We start from the raw sequence: 22,843 nt of genomic DNA, 5'->3' as shown, positions 1-22,843 counted from the left end.
CATGTATGAAAATAATTGTTTACTTGGCCCCAGAGATGCAGAATTCCTTTTCAAATGTAAAAAAAAAAGGGAATTCAATTAATCTTTGTTCCTTTTATTAAATACTGACCTAAATAGCAAAAGTTGGTGCTGGTACTGAGAGAGCCTTTATTGGTTCTGTTAATTACTGCAAGTTTCAAAAGGTGTGTTTGCTTTCAATTTAAGGTTTTGTTCGAAAGTGGATTGAACTGACTGACAATTATCCTCGTTTGATTTTCCAGGTTGAATACCTAGCAGTGCAAAGCATGATGTGGGCAAGAAAACACATAAGTGAAGAGGCAGAGAATCCACAGTCTCCTTCTGCCAAATCTCGTTGCATCATCAGTCAATGACTTGGCTTCATTGATCTTTGATATCCCTGTACTATGGCTTGCAAATTGGGAACTTACAATTTTCCTCAAAGATTGAAGCTGCTGCTAATTATTGTTAGTCTTGGCTCTATTCTTACTTGGATAGTAACTCATAATATCCAGGACCTAGTGTGGGAAGTGAATCCACAACCCTTGGCACAAAAAGTACAAAAATTGACTGGAGTTTGGATGACTTCAGCAGGTCCACCCAGACCACAGTCAGTGTCCCCAACTCCAACTAGTCTTCCATTGTGTGCTTTTCTATCACCTTACCTACGTAAGTATTAAGAAATGTTAATATGTAGTATTTTGGAGAGGCAGAAAGGAATTGTGATCTTTATTAATTGTATGATATTCAATTATATTCAGATGTCAAGCATTAGCTGTTGTTGATTCACTTAGTTTGCTTGCCATATATATAGGAACCTGATAGATAGTTAGAAGGTGTGTCTAATGTGTGTATCTTTCGAAAGTACAGGCTTCCATAAGTATGTACCATCTCCAACAAGGGAGAATCGAACCATTGCCCTTTGAATGTCAATGACATTAGCATCACTAAATTCCCCATCCTTAACATGTTAGGGTTTTCTATCGTTCACGTATCAAACTAGACCAGCCATGTAAATACTGTGGCTACAAGATCAGGTCAGAGGCGTGGAATACCGCAGTGATTAACTCACCACCAGACTCCCCAAAGCCTGACCACCATCTACAATGCCCAAGTCAGGAGTGTGATGCAGTACCCTGCACTTGCCTGGATGAGTACAGCTCCAATAATACTCAAAAAGCTTGACCCTATCCAGGACAAAGCAGCCTGCTGGGCTGGCATTCTATCCACCACCTTCAACATTCACTGCTTTCACCACCAATGCACAGTGGCAGCACTGTGTACTATGCAAAAGATGCTCCGCAACATTGCTACTAAGAAAAAAAACTTTTTTTCTTACAGTTCCTACTTAGTTTTACTTATGAGGTGGATGTGTTACCCACTGAGCCACTGATAATGCCATGTAGTTTGAGGGAGTGACTTAATTGAGTTTATGAATAAATAAAAGGGATTGTTAGCGTAGATATTGACAAAACTGTTCTGCGTTAAAATGAATTTGAATTCAAACAGACAGAATTCTAAAATTAGAACTGGATTAATTGAGAGTAAAAGCAGCAAGTGCTTTCTCCACACTAATAGTGAATAAATAGAATTCTTTCCATTGCACTCCTCCCCATCAATCCTACCTAAAACTGTGGATGCTGGGTCAGTTGGAAATTTAAAGACAGATTTTTAAATTGGTCAAAAGAGAAATGTGTGACTGAAGCTTTTCATCTTGCTCTTGCCAGAACAATTACAAGAATGTCAAATTTCAAATGATCACAACATGTTAGGGTGGAAGAAAAGAGGATTTTTTACTCAGTGGCGAATGATAGGCTCAATTGTAGGCCAGAATGCTACTGGTTCAAACAAAGGTACACGGCCTGCATGAATCCCTTTCTGTTTACGTTCATTTAGAGGGACCTGTTCTCTGTGTGATATGTCTAGCAAGATTAAATGTGTAATATGAGCTGGACTAATTATCTTGGATTAGTTTTTCAAATAACAATGAGAACTCCGCATTGGGCATCACTTGCACATTAATCATGAAATTGTACCTAACAATAGATATTTTATTTTGGATTTTGCCGGGGTTGATTGGTTTAGTAAGGTCTGTGGTCTGACCATTATGAACAGCTAAAGACTGTGATTCGATAATCGGGCATGTGACTTATGTGTTAATGTTGCAAGTTGCAAACCAATCAGAGTCACAATGCCCTCCTCATTATGGATGGGGAGCTACATCGTGGGTAGTATACCACCCATCTTTACTCTCTCTGCCCTGTTGGGGGCTGTTTACTTGGAATGAGAAAGTGGCAGCCACTAAAGGAGATGAAAGTGGTTGGCACAGGTTGGTGGTGTTCCCCGTCAGTGAGCGCAGAGGTTATGCAAGGTTTGTGATGTTATAGCTTGGAGTGGACGAGATTCAATCCTCTTGCTTTTGATCTGGAAAGCTTTGGCAACAGTGTCAAGTTCTGTATTAACAAGCAATTTTTACTAGGCGAGGATATCTCGTGATATGATCGAATGTCATTAAGTGGATCGAGTTACAGAGCAGGCATTATCTAAATGGAAGACGTTCAGGTGGCTGCATAATCTATTCCTGTTCCTACGTAATTTACCATCTGTTCTAATAACACAAGCCAGCTTCACGTAATTGGAATGCCTGCAGACATTCCAAACCTTGGCATTTAACAGGAAATATACATCAGGTATTTTTGAAATTAACTCAGGAAGTTTGAGAAACATGACACTTGACATTCCAAGAGTATGTTCATACGCGTGCAGTTGTTTCTAAGAAAGTTTGAGAACAATTGCTGCTTTAGTTTATTAAGATGGAATATTAAAGAAGAAATACCATTACTATCAAAAACATTGTCCCTTGTTTTCCAATAAATCTTGATTCTCCTTTTTTTTAAGGTGGTGCAACAGCATTAAAATTTGATGCACGGCTTACCTTCGAACAAGTTCAGAAAAGCAACCCAAAAGTGCAGGAAGGGAGATATAGACCTCAAGAATGTCATGCTGTTCAGCGTGTTGCTATACTGATTCCATATAGGAACCGGGAAAGACATCTTCTCTACTTGCTTGAGCATTTACATCCATTTCTACAGCGGCAGCTTCTGGATTATGGGATCTATGTCATTAATCAGGTACAGTATTACCCAGAGGTACAGTGGAAGCTGAACTTCGATCAGCTTGTATTTAAGCACCAATTTTATCTACGTATTTTACAAAATTATTACATTATGCTTGGACACTGCAGGTATAAATGTGTAGTTATTGCTGGTGATTAAATTAGTTGCTAACCAAAGGTGAATTTTAATTGCTAATGAAAACTAAATCAGTTTTTTTTTGTTGTCTTCCCTATCCCTTTCTCTTGTCTGTTTGTTTCTACATTTCTGGAATTGAGGGACATCTGCAAATGTGTGTTTTTGCATTTGTCTCTTCTGTTACTCTGCCCTATCTCTGTTTAGCTTTACACTATTTTTGTTACACATTCATGCTTTTTGCTTCTTTCAGTCTTCCATTCTATTCTGTCTCTTTTCTGTGTCATACGAAACAGCAAGAGAATTGACACAAAATCTTTCATCATTGTTGTTGCTGTCCTGCTCTTGCACAAATTAATCTTCTCTTTTGCTTTCAGGAAGATCAACTGCTTCTCTAAGGACCTTGGCGAGACAACTTGCCAGTTGTTAGAATAGTTCATATTCTGATCATCGTCTAAAGTTTCTTAATGTCCAACAACATTTAAAATGTCAGATTTTTCATGACAACTATGCCAGTTTACAGTGATGTGGGTTTGTTGTATTTAGTTGAAGGTGATGTAAAAATGTAACCATTTAGAAATAAAATATTTAATGGAATACTTTTGAACTGCAGTAATAGTACTGCTCAAATTCAGCTTTTTATAAATTATATCATAAAACTCAGTGTTTACTGTTTAGAGAGCTCAATATCAATCTAGAAATATCGAAGGAGTTAAGAAGCTTGCTGAGCAATCAGTGGGAAAATCAGAAGCTTTTATACATTTTAACGTACCTCTCCTGAAATAACTTGGCTGACAGAAGCCTTTTATTCATTCAGGCTGGTAATGGAGTGTTTAATCGAGCAAAGCTGTTGAATGTCGGCTTCTTGGAAGCACTGAAGGAACACCAGTGGGACTGTTTCATTTTCCATGATGTTGATCTTGTACCAGAAAATGATTTCAATCTGTACCTTTGTGATCATGAGCCAAAACACCTTGTTGTAGGACGGAATGCTACTGGATACAGGTAGGTGCCATTGTTGAAGGTGATTTTTGACACGTAGTTGGAAGGAGTGTGTCAACTTATTGTTGTGTTATATAATATTCCCACTTGGCCAGTGTGTTGACTTGGAGAAGTTTCAACTTTTTAAAAAAAATAAGAGGCCAATTTTAGAGCACTGCAACAGGGTTAATTTTCCAACCCTGATTTATCAAGCAAGGTAATAGAGATGTAAATGAGCACTCCCTCACTAACCTCATCAGAAGTATAATTTACACACACAAGTAGTTATTTATTGCTCTTGAATTTATGATAGTAGAGTTGGATTGGGAGCAGTCACTTGGAAATACCGAGTCATTAACATGCCATATCCCTTAAATTAGCATGTTGTTGATCTTGGCTCGGCCATTAAATCCAGAGGGTATGCTGGAGGCAAGAAAGAAGCAATTGGAAATTGGTTCAGACAGAAAAGTCCAGCATAGTTAGAATTAGCTTTATTGTCACATGTTCTCACATGAGTAGAATGAAAAGTTTACAAGTCGCCTCTTACGGCACCATCTTGGGTACAAAGGTGCCTAGGTACAGAATCTTAAGTACAAATTCTCAGGAAAAAAAATGAAAATTCCAGCAGTACAGACCTTTGCCGTCTTGTGTACAAAAGTAGAAATAATTCCATGTAATTCAAACAGCTGTCTGGCTCCGCTTTGAATATATTCGAAGAAACAGCCTTCATTGCTTCTTTGGAAGAGACCTCCAAAGACTGACAGTACTGAGGAGAAAATCTGCTATATGTATCTTTTTAATGGGAGACCCCTGAAAGGGTGCAGTCCTCGCACAATCTATTCTGTGAAGCCCGTTCAAAATCTTTGTTTCATAAATTAAATTCTCTTCTTTCAAGACAGCAATGAGTGTAGACCCAGACTACACGCGAGACTGGCCTTTCATTACAGAAATCAGTCCAGTGAACTTTCAATGAATGACTTGCAGTGGAGTCATTTCCCTCCTTAAGAAACAAAATCAAAACTGTACATATTACTCCAGGTGTGGGTTCACCAATTCCTTGTACAATTGTGGTAAAACATCTTCTTGTACCTTCAGAGATAGGGTCTAGACCAGAAACGTCAGCCTTCCTGCTCCTCTGATGCTGCTTTGCCTGCTGTGTTCATCCAGCTCTGCACCTTGTTTTCTCTTGTACTATATCCCCTATTTTGCCAAAAATGCCAACGTGACTTTATAACAGATCCCTCTGTACTGCAGCATTCTGCAGTGTCTCTCCATTTCAATGAATATTCTATTTTTCTGATATTTCTGCTAAGGCCGGCAATTTCCTTTGTTGTTTTTTCAAAAATCTACTTTTATTCATCAAATTTATATACCTTGCGAGTTGAATAATTGCAATAAAATTTGTCTGTTCTTCATCCACCCTCCATACTGAAATATTCATGACCTTTGCAATATCTATTCTGTATCAGGCCAATAGCCAAGAGCTTCTATACAGTTTCCAACCCGTATTCATAAAAGGCCTTTAGATGGCAAGCTTTTCCTATTGATCTAACGGTGGGCTTGTGGTAGGGGTTCATGCAAAGAGAAACCTTTCCCGTTGGCTCGCCTTTGAAGGTGTTGCTGCTCTTGGCTCCTAGGAGCCAGGGGGTGCTGGCCGTTTCGCTGCCCCCTGCATGCAGGAGTGTCTCCTTGACCTATTTGATGGCATAATTACACCCTATGAGAGGGAACTAGTTAATTAGCTCACATGGAGGATTGGGTAACTAATAGAGAGAGAGCCTTGACAAGGGAGTCATTTTCAGGTTGCTAAACCATATTTGGTAGAATGCCGTAGGAATCAGTGCTGGGGCCATGACTATTTACAATTCATATTAACAATTTGGGTGAGGAAGGTGAGTGTGTGCAAACACCAAGCCTGAGGATTACACAGAAATAGTTGGGAAGGCAAGAGCTCAGGATGACTTGGGGTCTGAAGAGAGAAATAGACCGGTGAAAGTTTCACATCTGATACCCCACCTTCAGAATTCCAAAGCCGTATGTTGGTCTTGAAAGCTATGATGTGGTTAGTTACAGACTGAACTCCGTGATCCTGCTGTTTTCGGCATTGAAGTGTACAGAGATGTAAATGGATGATTTTTATTTTAAAAAGCCTTTGTATTCAGCACTAGCTAGTTGTACTGAGAAGCCAAGGTTAAAAACTTGAGTGGATTGAAAGAGAGTGAGAGCAGGATCTCCCTCGGGATTGCCTTCCTTCAGTGTATGGGTTGCTTGTCCTGTTTCTCACGGTAAGTACGTGCTAAAATGTGCCAGGGTTAGTTTGTCATTGTGACCACCTCACCAACAGGCTAAAGATTCAAATATGGTGACGGCTGCTCTTTTCCAATTGTAATTTGATTAGATCGCGGCTGAGATTTCTCTTTCAGCCAGGCATCTCTTTCTGTTCAAGCGTTGACACCAAATAGTTCCATTCAGGGTCAAAGAGCCATACAGCACGGAAACAGATGCTTTGGTCCAACTCATCCATACTAACCACCTTTTCCCAAACTAAACTAGTCCCTCTTGCATACATTTGGGCCATATCCTTCCAAATCTTTCCTATTCATGTACCTGTCCAAATGTCTTTGAAGCGTTGTAACTGTGCCTGCATCTACCACTTCCTCTGGCATTCCATATATGAACCACCCTCTCTGTGAAAATGTTGTCCCTTAAGTCCCTTTTAAATCTTTCCCCTCTCACGTTAAACCTTTGCCATCTGGTTTTGAACCCCCCCCCATCCTAGGGAAAAGACCTTCGCTGTTCAGCTTATCTGTGCCCATTATGATTTATAAACCTCTGTAAGGTCACTTGTCAACTTCCTACCCTCCAGGGAAAAATATCCCAGCCTCCTCTTCAAAACTCAAACCCTCCAGGCCTGGTAATACAACCAGTTGAGTGATTTTCTGGATAGTTTACTGAGATGTGAGATGGTCCTCATTTGTCTGCTTTGAAGGCTGTTATTGTTGGCACAGCATTGTTTCCACTTCAATAGCTTTTATAATGTAGAATGTATAATGATTCAAATGTGTAGCTGACCCTGTCACTGGGGCCTAGCTTTTAGCCCTTTTTTAAAAAAACATTAAGGTTTCCAGTTTGTAAATTCAGAAATATTTCTTTATATAGAACGGCTTCATAACAAGCAGATCATCTTTAGCAACTGATCCCACAGTGGATGGGATATCTTTAGACACATTGGAAATTGGATGCTGTAAATCCATCATTAGAGTTGGAAGAAATAAACTGAAGAATGATCTATTTTATCTTGCTCTTCTAACCATTGCCTGTTTAGATTCTCACCGTAAGGCCATAAAGTACATGTTTGTTTTGTGCAGGGCACTGTTTGCATAACAAGTTGGCCAAGAAATGACACAATCCTAATCAGTCCCTATTACTATTTATTCAATTCAGAATTATGTACTTAACTTCACCTGGGATGGTAAACCTTTATTATGTTTAGTCAACTTATTAGTTTACTTAATTTATTTAATAATTAATCTGATGAAATAGGAATAAAATTGAGTAAAAGTAATTGCAGAGACATGAGGGAGGAGCTGGCCACAGTTGATTGGAAGGGGACCCTAGCAGGGAAGACAATGGAGTAGCAATGGCTGGAATTTCTGGGGGTAATTAAGGAAGCACTGTAGAAATTCATCCCAAGGATGAAGAAACATACTACGGGGAGGATGAGGCAAACATGGCTGACAAGGGAAGTCAGGGACGGCATCAAAGCAAAAGGAAAACCATATGTTGTTGTGAAGGTTAGTGAGAAACCACAGAATTGATAAACCTAAAAAAACCAGAAGTGGGTAATTTTAAAAAAAAGCAATAAGTGGAGGAATGATGAAATATTAGGGTAAGCTTGTAATATAAAAGCATATTGCAAGAGCTTTTTCTTAAGATACACGAAAGGGAAGTGAGAGACCAGAGTGGACAATGGACGACTGGAAAATGAGGTCAGATAAGTAGTAATGTGGAACAAAGAAATGGTGAAAGAACTGAATGGAAACTTTGCATCAGTCTTCATGATAGAAGATACCAGGAGTATATAAGAACTTTGAGAGAGTCAGGGTTCAGACATGAGTCTCGTAGTTATCACCTGAGGAGGTGCACTGGAAACTGAAAGATCGGAAGGCTGATAAATCACCGGGACCAGATGGACTGTACCCCGGGGATCTGAAGGAGATGGCTGAAGAGATAGTAGAGGGATTGATAGTGATCTTTCAAGAATCACTGGAGTCAGGGAGGGTCCTAGACAATTGGAAAATGGCTCATGCAACATGCCTGTTTTAAGAAGGGAGGGAGGCAAAGGATGGAAATTATAGACCACTTAGCCTTACCTGTCATTGGTAAGATTTTAAGAGTCCATTAAAAGGACTGAGATTGTAGAGTACTCAGACATGGTGAAATAGGCCTTTGTCAGTACAGCTTTGTCAAGAGATTTTATGCCTGACAACTCTGTTGAACTTGCTCATTACCTCCTCAAAGAATTCTAACAAAAGAGAACAGTGATCTGTTCTATTTGGATTTCCAGCAGGCCTTTGAGAAGGTGCTGAATAAGATGAGTCCATGGTGTTAGGGGCAAGGTACTGCACAGATAGAGGAATGACTGACTGGCAGAAAACAGGGAGTCGAGATGATGGGTTATTGTCAGCATGGCAGCTGGTGGCTAGTGGAATTCTGCAGGGTCAATATTTGACCACAGGTATTCATGTTTTGCCGTTAATGATTTGGATGAAGGAGCTGAGGGCATTGTTGCTACATTTGCCGAAGACACAAAGATAGGCGGATGAAGTGGTAGTGTTGAGGATGTGGGGAGGCTGCAGAAGGACTTGGACAGGCTAGGAGAGTGAGCAAGTAATGGCACGTGGAATACAATATGGGATTGTGCAAGGTTATGCACGTTGGTAGGAAGAATAGAGCCATTGACTGTTTTCAAAATGGGGACAGACTGGAAATCTGAAGCAGCAAGAAACTTAGGAGTCTTAGTTCAGCATTCTCTTAACATGCAGGTTCAGTTAGCAGTTAGGAAGGCAAATGCAATGTTAGCAATAATTTCAAGAGAGCTAGAATACAATAACAACAATGAAATGCCGAGACTGTATAAGATCCCGGTCAGACTGCGTTTGGAATATTGTGAGTGGTTTTACGCCTTTGTCTAAGAAAGGACATGTTGGCCTCGGAGGGGCTCTGGGGGGATGAAAAGGCTTGTCATATGAGGAGCGGCTGAGGACTCCGGGTCTGTACCCTATGAAATTTAGTAGGATGGCGGGGGGGGGAGGGGAATCTGATTGAAACTTAGAGAATACTGAAAGGTCTGGCTAGAGTGGATGTGGAAAAGATGCTTCCATTAATAGTAGAGATCAAGACCCGAGGGGACAGCTTCCATGAAGAAAGAGCTGAGATGAGGAGGAATTTCTTCAGCCAGAGGCTGGTTAATCTGTGGAACCTATTACCGCAGAAGGCCTTTGAATGTGTTTAAGGCTGGGATAGATATAGTTTTGATTAGTAGGAGGCCCAGGGTTTATGGGGAAAAGGCAGGAGAAACACAGCCACCAAGATCAAATGATGGAGCGGACTCAATGGGCCTAATGGCCTAGTTCTGCCACTATGTCTGTGATCTTATGATTTTTAAGTAGCACAATTTCTTCAGGGCAAACAATTTAAAGATGCTGATAATTTTTCACTTAGATAAAATGATGTAATCTGTGCAAATGCCAGGAGTCACATTACCATGGAAGCATAGTCACCTTGTGCTAAGTGGAGTTTGAGCATGCGCACACTCATGCACTGTGTTATACATCTATTGCCCACGTTTTATCTTTAATTGCTAAATTGATGACTAAATTTGTAATGCTTTTAAGCTCTGGCCCATGGCTCCCTCCAGTTTTATTGAGTATTCTCAGATGTTTAAGGGTCTTCTGGTCTCCAAAGAAGCTTTCATATTCTAGTAATAAAGAACTCCAAGGAGAATGGAAATTGCTCGCATGCCTTGTTTCTTCAAATTGAAATTGGAGCTGAATGGAAAACATTTATTGCCTTCAAACGATTGTTTCATCTCTGCACATTGAAGGCAGATAGTTAACTCTTGTGCCCTTGGCATGTTGAACATGTGATTTATAATTGCTGCAAAGTTATTAACTGTGCTTCAGATTTATGCTATATTTCAGGTTGAAATGTTCAAAAACTGTTTGAATTTTGTAATAAACTTTCCATATTGCACTTACTGTAATTTGAGGATAATTATGGTGAAGATCGTCTTGCAATAGCTTTCAACATTCAGCTAATGATGGGAGTCTGTCACTGTGAAGTAATGCTCCCTTGAAAGCGAGATGCATCGATGTTGTTTGCACCTGACTGATTTATTTTTCTAGGATGCAGTCCAGCTGAACGATCTTGCAAGAATATAAGACGTGCAGTAAAATATCATCTACAAATTAATATTATTTTTCCACATGCAAGGTTGCGCTACAAAGGGTATTTTGGTGGAGCAACAGCAATGACCAAGCAGCAATTCACCCGAGTCAATGGATTTTCCAATCGTTATTGGGGATGGGGTGGTGAGGATGATGACCTTCGCATAAGGTAAGCAGTACATAATATATACTTGGCGAAAGCACAGCAGCAGTTCCAGTAGTTAACATTTCGGGTTTCGTGACCCTTCCTCAGAACCTAAGCGACTGGCCCTGCTGAGCTTTTCCAGCAACTTCTGATTTTGTTCCTGATTTACAGCATTCACAGTTCTTTCAGTTTTTACTGCAGTTCCAGTTTTTAGGGTAATTGCCACATCTGATCATTCTTGGGTCATGTTCACTGCCTGAACAAGCGAATTCAGCCAAGACCACTCTCTTAGCTTGGTTGTGTTGTTTGCTGTTCTCCACTTATGGTGATCTGATCTCATCAAGCTTCTCAAACAAGAGGGTTCATCATCTTAGAGGTTGTGTTCTGATCTTTTTGGAGTGTTATCCGTTTGTGGTAATATTTTGTTGTAGACAGACAATGCAAAATGATTGAAATGAAATTGTGCTAAACAAAGTATATATCAAATGAGAGAACATGGTGTGAAGCTGGATGAACACAGCAGGCCGAGCAGGAAAGCTGGATGTTTTAGGTCGGGACCCTTCTTCAGAAATGCAGGGGGAGGAGGGAGAGGGGTTTCTGAAATAAATAGGGAGACGGGGGAGGAGGATAGAAGATGGATAAAGGAGAAGATAGGGTGAGAGGAGACAAACATCTCAAAGAGGCGGGGTTAGAGCCAGTGAGGATGAATGTCGGTGGGGAGTTAGGGCGGAGATAGGTTGGTCCAGGGAGGACAGACAGGTCAGGGGAGCAGGATGAGGTTAGTGGGTTGGGGGTGGGGCTTGAGGTGGGAGGAACAGTCAGGGAGGCGGGGACTAACTGGGCTGGTTTTGGCGTGTGGTTGGTGGAAGGGAGATTTTGAAGTTTGTGAAGTCCACATTGATACCTTTGGGCTGCAGGGTTCCCAAGTAGAATATGAGATACTGTTCCTGCATCTTTCGGGTGGCATCATTGTGGCAATGCAGGAGGCCCAGGATGGGCATGTCCGAGGAGGTGGGGGGGGGGGGGGGGGGGCGCACGGGGAGTTGTAATGGTTTGCAACTGGGAGGTGTAGTTGTTTGTTGCAAACTGAGCATAGGTGTTCCGCAAAGCGGTCCCAAGTCTCCGTTTGGTTTCCCCGATGTAGAGGAGGCCACAACAGGAACAGCGGATGCACATCTGCTAATGTGGTATGCTGCATCTGCTGTACCCATTGTGGCCTCCTCCACATCGGGGAAACCAAGCGGAGACTTGGGACCGCTTTGCGGAACACCTATGCTCAGTTTGCAACAAACAACTACACCTCCCAGTTGCAAACCATTACAACTCCCCGTGCCCCCCCCCAACTTCTCAGACATTTCCATCCTGGGCCTCCTGCATTGCCACAATGATGCCACCCGAAAGATGCAGGAACGGTATCTCATATTCTGCTTGGGAACCCTGCAGCCCAAGGGTATTAATGTGGACTTCACAAACTTCAAAATCTCCCCTCCCCCAACCACACGCCAAAACCGGCCCAGGTAGTCCATTCCTCCCACCTAAAGCCCCACCCCCAGCTCCTACCCACTAACCTCATCCTGTCCCCCCACCCCTTACCTGTCTGTCCTCCCTGGACTGACCTATCCCCTCCCTGACTCCCCACCGACATTCACCTTCACTGGATCTAACCCCACCTCTTTGACCTGTCTGCCTCCACTCACCCTATCTTCTCCTCTATCCATCTTCTACCTGCCTCCCCCTTCCCCACCCCCCAATTTCTGAAGAAGGGTCCTGACCCAAAACATCAAGCTTTCCTGCTCCTCTGCTGCTTGACCTGCTGTGTTCATCCAGCCTCACACCGTTATCTCAGATTCTCCAGCATCGGCAGTTCCTACTGTATCTATATATCAAATGAGTTTTGATGATTCTGGACTGCCAAACAGAATTCTGCCGGTGAACGTTCCTGTTTTTTTTTATAATGCTACAGAGCAAGAGTGCTGTGATCAGAGGTAGAAAGTATTAATTTCTTTGATATGATAGGCATAATCTTGGAACCTTTCAAAAAATAATTTAGAACATAGCAAGTGAAAGTCAGACTGTTGTAAGTAAAAGGCAGGGAGGTCTAAGTGTTGTTGAATGAATGTGTTCTGGAGAATTTCCTACAACCATTCAGTGGATCAAGTGCCAGCCGGGGAGCAGTGATCGATGTGTCATAAGGTTTAAGTTTGATACAGAAAAGGATAAGGAGAAATCCAGGGTAAAAAATAACACCATCAGTGGAGTAGGAATGGATCGGACCCAGATAAATTGAAATCAAAGTTGATCACTTCTAAAGGGGGTGTGAAAACAGAGGGATGTGTGTGTCAGGACTGCTTGAGATGCAATTATTAAGGCATGTGGCATGCTGGAAATAATCAGTAGAGGATGAGACATTGGTCGGCCTTTTTTTAAAATTTGCTCATGGGATATGGGCGTCGCTGACTGACCAGCACTTATTGCCTGCCCCTAATTAGCCTTGAGAAGGTGGTGGTGAGTGCTGTTTTGTTGAACTGTTGCAGTCAATGTGCTCTAGGCTGATCCACAATGCCTTTAGGAAGGGTATTCTAGGATTTTAACCCACGAACGCTGAAGGAACGGTTACATATTTCCACGTCAGGATGGTGAGTGATTTGGAGGGGATGCACGTGATGTTCCCATGTGTCTGCTGCCCTTGTCCTTCTAGATAGTAGTGTTTGTGGGTTTGGAAGTACAGTTTAAGAATGACTCGTGAATTTCTGCAGTGTATCTTGTAGATGGCCAACATTGCTACTACTGAATGTTGGTGGTGCATGGGGTGACAATAGACAATAGGTGTAGGAGTAGGCCACTCGGCCCTTCGAGGCAACACCACCATTCATTATGATCATGGCTGATCATCTACAATCAGTATCCTGTTCCTGCCTTATCCCCATAACCCTTGATTCCACTATCTTTAAGAGCTCTACCAATCTCTTTCTTGAAAGTACCCAGAAACTTGGCCTCCACTGCCTTCTGGGGCAGAGCATTCCATGTATCCACCACTCTCTGGGTGAAGAAGTTTTTCCGCAATTCTGTTCTAAATGGCCTACCCCTTATTTTTAAACTGTGTCCTCTGGTTCTGGACTCACCCATCAGCGGAAACATGCTTCCTGCATGTGAATAGTACCATATCCGTAAACATTCAAGCGGGCTGCTTTGTCCTGGAGGGTGTCAAGCTTCTTGAGTGTTGTTGGAGCTGTACCCATCCAGGCAAGTGGGGAGTATTCTACCACACTGCTGACTTGTGCCTTATAGATGGTGGACCGGCTTTAGGGAGTCAGGCTAAGTCGCTTGTGGTAGGATTTCTAGCCTCTAACCTGCTGTTGTAAACACTGTATTTATATGGTTAGTCTAGTTCAGTTTCTGGTCAATAATAAAAATTGGGATGTTGATAGAGATCTAGTAATGGCAATGCCATTGAATGTCAAGAGGTGGTGGTTAAATTTTCTGTTATTGCTGATGGTCCCGGCCTGGCATTAGTGCAGCATGCATGTTACTTGCCACTTTTCAGTCCAAGCCTGGATATTGTCCAAGTCTTGCTGCATTTGGACCCATGCTTTCTTACTGCATCTTGCTCCATGAAAGCTTTTGAAGTACTGTAAAACAGGATTTGTCAATTGGATAATATATTTAATTGATCACTTAACATTTAGCACTAGCCGTCTCTACCAGGAACTCAATTGTTCAGAATAACTCATTTGTATAGCAGTTTGGAAGTCTACAAGGCAAAGTGGTTGTGTGCAGTTGAGTTTCACGTATGGCATCTGACATGTATCAGAATCTTTGTGAGACTAGCGAAACACTAATCTGTTTATGACTTTAAATACAGAATTTTATTAATTTAAATTAATTTATATTAATATTGCATTTGTATTGCAAAGCAATTTACTCTGTTTTACTTAAACAAATTCAATGGGCCATTCTTACAAATAGCAAATGAAATACGTGACCACATAATCTATTTTAGTGGTGTAGGTTAAAAGAGAAATGAGGAAGCATCCTGCTTCCTGGCCACTGTCTCACTTTCTGACTCAACATTGAGTTCAACTCACTATCTCTGCCTTGTGTTGGTTAAATCTATACAATGTCTGCATAACTTGTAGATCCTGATAGTACAGGTTTTAGCCTGGCATAAGTTTTTGCTCATTGACGAATCAAAATCAATTTAATGTTCTGTGGCTCTTTTAATTTTATTTTAACAAAAATTAGTTTCATTACATTGTTATGTTTTGAGATTGTGCTTTTAATTTAAGGTAAAATGGAGTTATGTAGGGGGTCATGATATTCAGTTCTGAATTCTGCTGACAGTAAACCAGGGCGGTTTGAATGTTATAAATTAAAGTGGCACCTAGTTTTTTCCCATTGGGAAGATGGTATAAAGTACACAATGGCAGAAGCATCTGTGCCAATGCATGGATAGACTGCAAGCTTCCAAATCTCGGGAAAATGTGGTGAATGTTGGATTGTAAATAGTTTCACAAACAACTTTTACTTTTGGACAGCTTGGTCACAAAAGTAAAACAACAAAATAACAAGGGCCAATTGGTCAGCTATTAGTTATAAGGCTGAATAAGTATCAGAGTGTTCAAGCTGAAATAACAAGGTGTAGAGCTGGATGAACACAGCAGGTAAACAGCATCAGAGGAGCAGGAAGGCTGACGTTTTGGGCCTAGACCCTTCTTCAGAAATGTTCAAGCTGTTTGGATTTAATTTACAAGTTAGCTGGGGTGCACATTGTTTTCAAGCAGGATTCACTTCTGTTCAGTGTCTTGAAAACCTGGTTGGCTAAGTGGCTCCACTAATGATGAATTGGACTCTTGTAGAAGCTAAGTTGACTGGGGAGATCTAGATGCAAGTCTTCAGTGCTAAACATTTGAATCCAAGGTGCTTACTCTTCCATGCTAACAATATCAGTGTTGAATTTAGAATTTGCAACTGTGGGATAGCATGAGGACACTTGAAGGAACAGCTTTGTTAGAAATAAATGGACGGTCCAGTAGAGAGGTAGTGTTCGACAAACTAATGAGGCTAAAGACAGATTAGTCCTCTTGCCCTGATGGCTTTCATTCAAAGAAGTAGCAACAGAGATAGTGGATGCATTGGTTGTAATTTTCCAAAAATCCTTGGATTCTGGAGAATTATTTAGTAGCCACACAGATAGGTTTGTGATTGGTAAAGCGATCAAGGATTATCGTGAGAAGGCAGGAGGACAGTGTAGAGAAACTTTTCAGCCATGATTGATTATGCTCTGCCATTCAATGGGCTGAAATCCTAATTCTGCTCCTATAGTTTATGGTCTTTATGGTCTTCCTTCCTCCAAGTCATCAGTATATATTGTAAATAGTTGCGATCGCAGCACTGATCCCAGTGGAACCCCAACAGTCACAGGTCACCAAGCTGAAAAAGAAACCCTTACTATCTCTAAAAGGGGATAAGAAATGCCGATGCTGGAGGAACAGAGCGTGGAGCTGGAGGAACATAAGTACTGGAAGATTGGAAAGCTATCACAAAAAGTAGGACACCTACTCTCAAAACTAAGCAAAAAGGAGGTAATATTGAGAGATTAGCCTAACATCTGTTTTTAGAAAAGTATTGGAATCAATTATGAAGGATGTAAAAGCAGCACATTTGCAAAATCATAATGTAATCAAGAAAAGTCAATGTGACTTAATGAAAGGGAAATAGTGTCTGACTAACTTATTAGTTTCTTGAGGATATCTCAACTGGAGTGGATAGAGGGGAATCAGTAGATATGTTGCATTTAGACTTCCTGACACGAAAAGTTTTAAGTCGTAAGATAAGAGCGACTGTGTTGGAGGTAGTATATTTGGTGTGAATAGAGAATTGTCTCATTGGCAAGTAGCAGCAAGTGTGGATAAGGTAACAGCCTGGAGTTGGAGGAACACAGCAGGCCCGGCAGCATCAGGGGAGCAGGAAAGCTGATGTTTTGGGTCGGGAGCCTTCTTCAGAAATGCCCATTTCAGAAGAAGGGTCCTGACCCGAAACGTCAGCTTTCCTGCTCTCTGCTGCCTGGCCTGCTATGTACCTCCAGCTCCACGCTCTGTTCCTCCAGCATCGGCATTTCTTATCCCCTTTGAGATAGTAAGCATTTCTTTTTCAGCTTGGTGACCTGTGACTGTTGGGGTCCCACTGGGATCAGTGCTGCGATCGCAACTGTTTACAATATATATTGATGACTTGGAGGAAGGAAGAAAATGTACTGCAGCCAAATTAGTACACGGCCAAAGAATAGGTGGAAAGGCAGTTTGCAAAGGGGATACAAGTAGTTTAGAAGATATTAATAGTTTGAGTGAACAATAAGTTGGCAAATGGAATATGATGTGGGTAAATGTGAAGTTGTTCATTTTGAAAGGGAGAACAAAAGAACTGAATATAATGTGGAGAAAGGCCACAGAAATGTATATCTCTAAGGGACATTGGGGAGGTTGTGCATGAAACACAGAAAGCTAGCAAACAAGTGCAGCAGGTTATCAGGGAGGCTCATGGAATGTTGACCGTTTATTTCTGGGGGTTGGGGTATAAGAGGAAGGAAGTCTTACTGTAGCTGTATAAGGTGCTGAAGAGACCATCTCTGGAGTACTGTGAATAGTTTTGATTTCCTTATTTAAGGAAAGATATTGGAGGCAGTTCAGAGATGTTCATTGGGGTGATCCCTTGTATAGAGGGATAGCATCTGAGCAAAGGCTAAGCAGGTTGACACTCAACTCTCAAAAGTTTAGAAGAATGAGGGGGCATACATGAGGATCAATGGTCGGCACAACATCGTGGGCTGAAGGGCCAGTTCTGTGCTGTACTGTTCTATGTTCTATGTTCTAATAAGAGATGTTCCCACTGGATTCTTAAGGGGCTTGACAGTGTAAATGTCAAGCGGATGTTTCCCCCCATGGGAGAGTATAGGACCAAAGGGCATAAACTCAGAATAAGGGGGCACCAATTTCAGACTGAGATGAGGAGCTCCTTCTTTCGGAGGGTTGAGCGTCATTGGAGCTCCTCACCACAGAACTGGGGAGGCACAGTCCTTGTGTAAATTTAAGGCTGAGATAAGTTATTGGTTAGTAGGGGTATCAAGTGTTTCAGGGAAAGGGGAGGAAAGTGGATGTGAGGAATGTTAGGTCAGTTATGATCCTATTGAATGGGGGAGCAGACTGGAGGGACCAAACAGCCTGCTCCTGTTCTTATTTCTAATGGTTTTGTGGTCCACGAAATCTCAATCTCTGTACGTATCTTTGTACCAGTGTTCAGATCAATTGGTTAGTCTGAATTTCGGATGAGTATTTGACCTGGGTTTTTAAAGAGTGCAAGTCAAATGGGTGTGGAGGAAAGTTTCAAATTGTGCAGTTTGACCTGGCAAATAAGCAACAGTGTTCAGTATACTTTTAGTGTAAAGTAGCTAAGCTAGAGGCTGGGTAAGATAGAGTAAAGCTATTAGTGTTCATATGTTTGTGTAGTAAAATAATTTTGTTTTAAACTGCTTTATTCTTTTGGTAAATACCTGGGTTTTGGATTCCCAAAGAAAAGCATTAACTAAAAATATTACTGACCTCTGTCAAGACCGTAACAATAGTACTACTAAGGGGAGACTCAGCAAGAGAAGAAAAGGGAAGGTGAGGAATGATCGCAGGAAGCCCCTGTGGAGCATGAACAACATCATGGACTGGTTTGGTTGAGTCTGCTGCATACCCTGTGTGAACTTCAGGAGGCAGAGCTGTTCCCATAGGCTTCCAGAAGGCGGGCAATCCGGTCAATGGTGCCTTGGCCACAGGAGGTACAGTAAAGGAGGGTGGCACTGTGCTTTGGAAAGCCACAAGTTGTGAATGATCCCCAGGCTGTATGGACGTTGACAGCTGAGATTGAAAACGCAGCTCCTGTCAGTCCAGCACACATGGTAAATACGGGAACTGTGTGTTGGATAGGAGTGCTAATAGGTGGTAATCTTGCAGAAAAACATATGGAAGATGCCGGAAGATTAAACAGTTGATTGGAAAGCACTGGAGAAACTCAGCAAGTCTGGCAGCATCCATGGAGGGAAAAACCGACTTAACTGTTTGAGCCCAGTGACCACCTTCAGAATGTGATTTAGAATAGTTCCTGTATTCAGCACATTACTTAGCTTTTTACAGTTTACCTAGAAATTTGAGCACATCCACCTTGATTGGTTCATTTTATTATCTTCAACCAGAAAATAGCAGCTTGCCAAAAGTATACTCAAGTTATTAGTACTGCAAATACACTCTCTCTCTGCTGGAGAATTTAAGTTGGAGCTGCTCACCTTGTCGATGCTTTTCATAATTTTACAAGGTCCGAAATCTGACGACAACAGGTTTATTTGAAATCACAAGATTTCTGAGAGCTGCCCCTTCGTCAGGTCAAGACTTCACCCAGTGAAGGGGCAGTGCTTCAAAAGCTTGTGATTTCAAATAAACCTGTTGGACTGTAACCTGGTGTCATGTGATTTCTGACCGCGTCCACCCCAGTCCAACACCAGCATCTCCACGTCATTTTTTATGAAGCTCTGTAAGGTCACCCCTGAACCTCCTATGCTCCAGTGATAAAAAGGTCCCAGCCTATTTTTATAACACAAACCCTCCATTCACAGCAATATCATAGTAAATCTTTACTGAACCCCCTCCAGTTCAATAATATAGTTCCTTTAACAGGGGGACCAGAATTCCACACAGTACTTCAAAAGAGGCCTCACCGACTTCCTGTATAACTGCAACATAACATCTCAATTCCTCTACTCAAAGGTCTGAGTAATGAAGGCAAGCATGCTAAATGCTTTCTCAGCCAATCTGTCTACCTGTAATACAAATTTTAAAGAACTGTGTACCTGAACCCCAGGTCTTTCTCCGTTTTACACCACTACCCAGGGCCCCACCATTAATTGTACAAGTCCAGCCCTTGTTTCTTTTCCCAAAATGCAACACCTCGCATTTATCCAAATTAAACCGCATCGGCCACTCCTCAGCCCATTGACCCAATCGATGAAAACCTCGGTGTAATCTTGGATAATCTTCCTCAATGTCCACTATTCCACCAATTTTGGTGTTAACTGCAAATTTGCTAACCATGCCTTTTATATTCTCATCCAAATTGTTACTCTAGATGACAAATAAAAGTGGACCCTGTGGAACACCATTGGTCGCTGGCCCCTCCAGCCTGAAAAACAACCCTCCACCACCACCTTCTGTCTCCTACCACAAAGCCAATTTTGTATCCAATTGGCAAGCTCTTTCTGAATCCCATGTGATCTAACTTTTCTAATTAGTTTGTGGAAGAGAGAGTTGCAGACTACTGCCACCCTTTGTGTGCAGAAGTGCTTCCTACAAATCTCCCGAATGGTGGTCCAAATTCTCAGACTATTCCCCCGGTTCTAGAATCCCCAACCACTGGAAGTCGTTTATCTTCATGTGTCCTGTCTCTTCCTGCTAATAGCTTGAAGGCTTCAATCGGATCACCCCTTAATCTCCTAAATTCTACAAAATACAAACCCTATTTGTATAACCTTTTAACTGAGCCCCTGAAGCCCAGGTATCATTCTTGTAAACTTACATTGTACTCCCTCCAAGGCTAATGTGTCCTTCTGAAGGTGTGGTGCCCACATGTGCTCACAGTGGTACTTAAACTATAAAATGTAGTGTATTATAATTAACCTGCTTTACTGCCAGGCATTGACATGTAATAATTCTAAATATAGAAAAGATTTAAGCACTGTGTGCCTCTCCAGAAATGCAGATTTATTTATCATGCCTCCAGTGCTTGGCATTTCTAACCACTTCTATTTTTTTCTTTTTGCAGAGTTCAGCTGCAGAAAATGAAGATTGTCCGTCCTGCGCTTGAAGTTGCCCGATATACAATGACTTTCCACACAAGGGACCATGGAAATGAAATCAACCCAGAGAGGTGAGAAACTTCTATCAGTGTGATTTGGCCAACCCCGTGATTACTTTTTGTTTATAAACTAATAATCTGATCTTAGATCCAAGTTGTGCTGGACCCAATAAGATGACATTTGCAAAAATTAAAATTGACTAAAATTGTTTGTCCTTGGGGCAAAGCACCAGTCAGTTGTGTCAGTAAATTCTGTGCCCTTGATTCACTTACAGTTATGGTTTTTATGAGTGTATATTTTTATTTTGGGTCAGACCCTGTCATACTTATCTTTTTTTGAACATAGGATGCATAAGTCATGAAATTAGAAAAATTTGGCAGCAAATTTGAATCTGCCTGTTGTTTGTTCATCTGTATCCATTTGAAACCTTTCATTTGATTTTGCCTTATAAATTATATTGGATTTTTTTTAACAAAGAAACTTGCCAGGTTTCATACCACTCCCAAACTATTTGCCTGAAGAAGGAATACAGAAAAAGTTAATCATTTCAATAAGATTTAAAACAAATCATTAAGAAAACAGCAGTGGTAGTAGTAGCAGAGATAATGGGAACTGCAGATGCTGGAGATTCCAAGATAATAAAATGTGAGGCTGGATGAACACAGCAGGCCAAGCAGCATCTCAGGTAGTAGTAGTTTTGGTTTAGTTCACAATCTAATATTTACTTTAAAATCAGTTAAGGTATAAGTGTTGCAGATTTACTGCACTAAGCATTTTCACTTGTATAACTGCCTTGCGCCTCCCTTTTTAGTTTTTGGGGAACTGTGCATTGGTATTCCTTTGATCTGACCAGTCTCAGTATTTCCCCTTGCTAAGTCTTTACAATTTCTGCCAGAGGACCACGACAATGGGGTGAGTTAATCGGGTAAATATCTTACAAAAAATTCATCTCTCATTCTTCTTATCAAATGATTTTTTTTTCCAAGGTTGAGCTGTTTACGAAATTATGATAGAAAATTGGAAATAGATTGAAAAACGCTGAGCAGAAGAAAAGCCAGAACAGGAAAGCCTGGGTTCTCTTCCTAATACTCTGATACCTCTAATGTGGCAACTTTCTAATTATAGCTGTCCCTGTATTTCTAATATCCTTGTTTTCACTGCGTACATCATGCATTCTCCAAGGAATTTCTTCCTGTGTCATTATTAATTACTGTTATGGTTTGATTTTTAACTCTACCCTTGTCCTTCAGCCAGCTCCAAGTAGGTATATTTTAACATCTGGTCCTGTACTTGATCAGTAAGCATGAGACCGTAAGGCATAGGGGAAGAAGTAGGCCATCTAGACCATGGAGCCTCACCATTCAGTGAGATCATAGCTAAGGTGATAGTCCTCCACTCCATTTTCATGCCATATCGCTGTAACACTTGATTCACTTACTAATTAAAAATCTGTCTTTACTTAACAGCCCAGCGTCAACCGTGTTCTGCAGTAAATAATTCAACATGTTTGCCTGCTTTTGTAATTGATCATAACTGTTTTTATCCTGTGTTCGCCTTGATAGGATGGCGCTCCTGAAGAAAGTTCCACAAGTTTGGAGTAAAGATGGTTTGAACTCCTGCTCCTATAAAGTGCTAATGATTGAACACAAACCCTTGTACATTAATATCACTGTGGACATTGGTGATCCTCGTCACAATCCTGAAGTTGCTGTCTAAATGTGGCATCCCGGCCTTCACAAATGACTTTTATCATGATCAGCATCTTTTGTACAAGTTCTCCTTTTTGAGATGGATAAATAAATTTAAGGTTGCATTACCTATGTAACTTGTGACATTTGTATGTTGCCTGGACATTGATGGAAATGAAGCATGGACAATGTAACTCGAATCATTTTCTTGGCAACTTGTGCGAGATTTAGATGAATGAGGTAAATAGAAATGGATTATCCAATATCCCTTTGAAAATTTAGTTTTGGGTGTTGAGCATTCTTGGCTCAAGATTACGCACCTTGCTATTCAAGAGCGCAGCAGAAATTCCCTTCACCTGTTCAAGTTCAACAAAAGTTTCTTGAAGGCTTTTGGGATGGGCTCGGCTGCCTGTTACCTAAGAAGATTTATATAGTTTTAAGTATTTTTA

The 22,843-nt window shown here is 41.2% G+C and overlaps 1 protein-coding gene across 5 annotated transcripts in view; it reads left to right on the top strand.

The window, feature by feature from the left end:
* Window positions 1–22,522, top strand: part of b4galt4 (UDP-Gal:betaGlcNAc beta 1,4- galactosyltransferase, polypeptide 4) — a 41,523-nt gene extending 19,001 nt beyond the window's left edge. For all 5 annotated transcript variants that reach the window (XM_059650368.1, XM_048541427.2, XM_048541426.2 and 2 more), the window contains exons 2-7: window positions 261–666; window positions 2,896–3,128; window positions 4,063–4,250; window positions 10,722–10,844; window positions 20,673–20,777; window positions 22,269–22,522. In XM_059650368.1, the coding sequence (XP_059506351.1) occupies window positions 405–666; window positions 2,896–3,128; window positions 4,063–4,250; window positions 10,722–10,844; window positions 20,673–20,777; window positions 22,269–22,422 (1,065 nt within the window). In that variant the 5' untranslated portion in view covers window positions 261–404 and the 3' untranslated portion in view covers window positions 22,423–22,522. The remainder of the gene's footprint in view (window positions 1–260; window positions 667–2,895; window positions 3,129–4,062; window positions 4,251–10,721; window positions 10,845–20,672; window positions 20,778–22,268) is intronic.
* The last annotated feature ends 321 nt before the right edge of the window (window positions 22,523–22,843 follow it).

Source organism: Stegostoma tigrinum, chromosome 12 (assembly GCF_030684315.1).
Source record: "Stegostoma tigrinum isolate sSteTig4 chromosome 12, sSteTig4.hap1, whole genome shotgun sequence".
Taxonomy (NCBI): Eukaryota; Metazoa; Chordata; class Chondrichthyes; order Orectolobiformes; family Stegostomatidae; genus Stegostoma; species Stegostoma tigrinum.
This window is presented reverse-complemented; position numbering and strand designations above follow the sequence as displayed.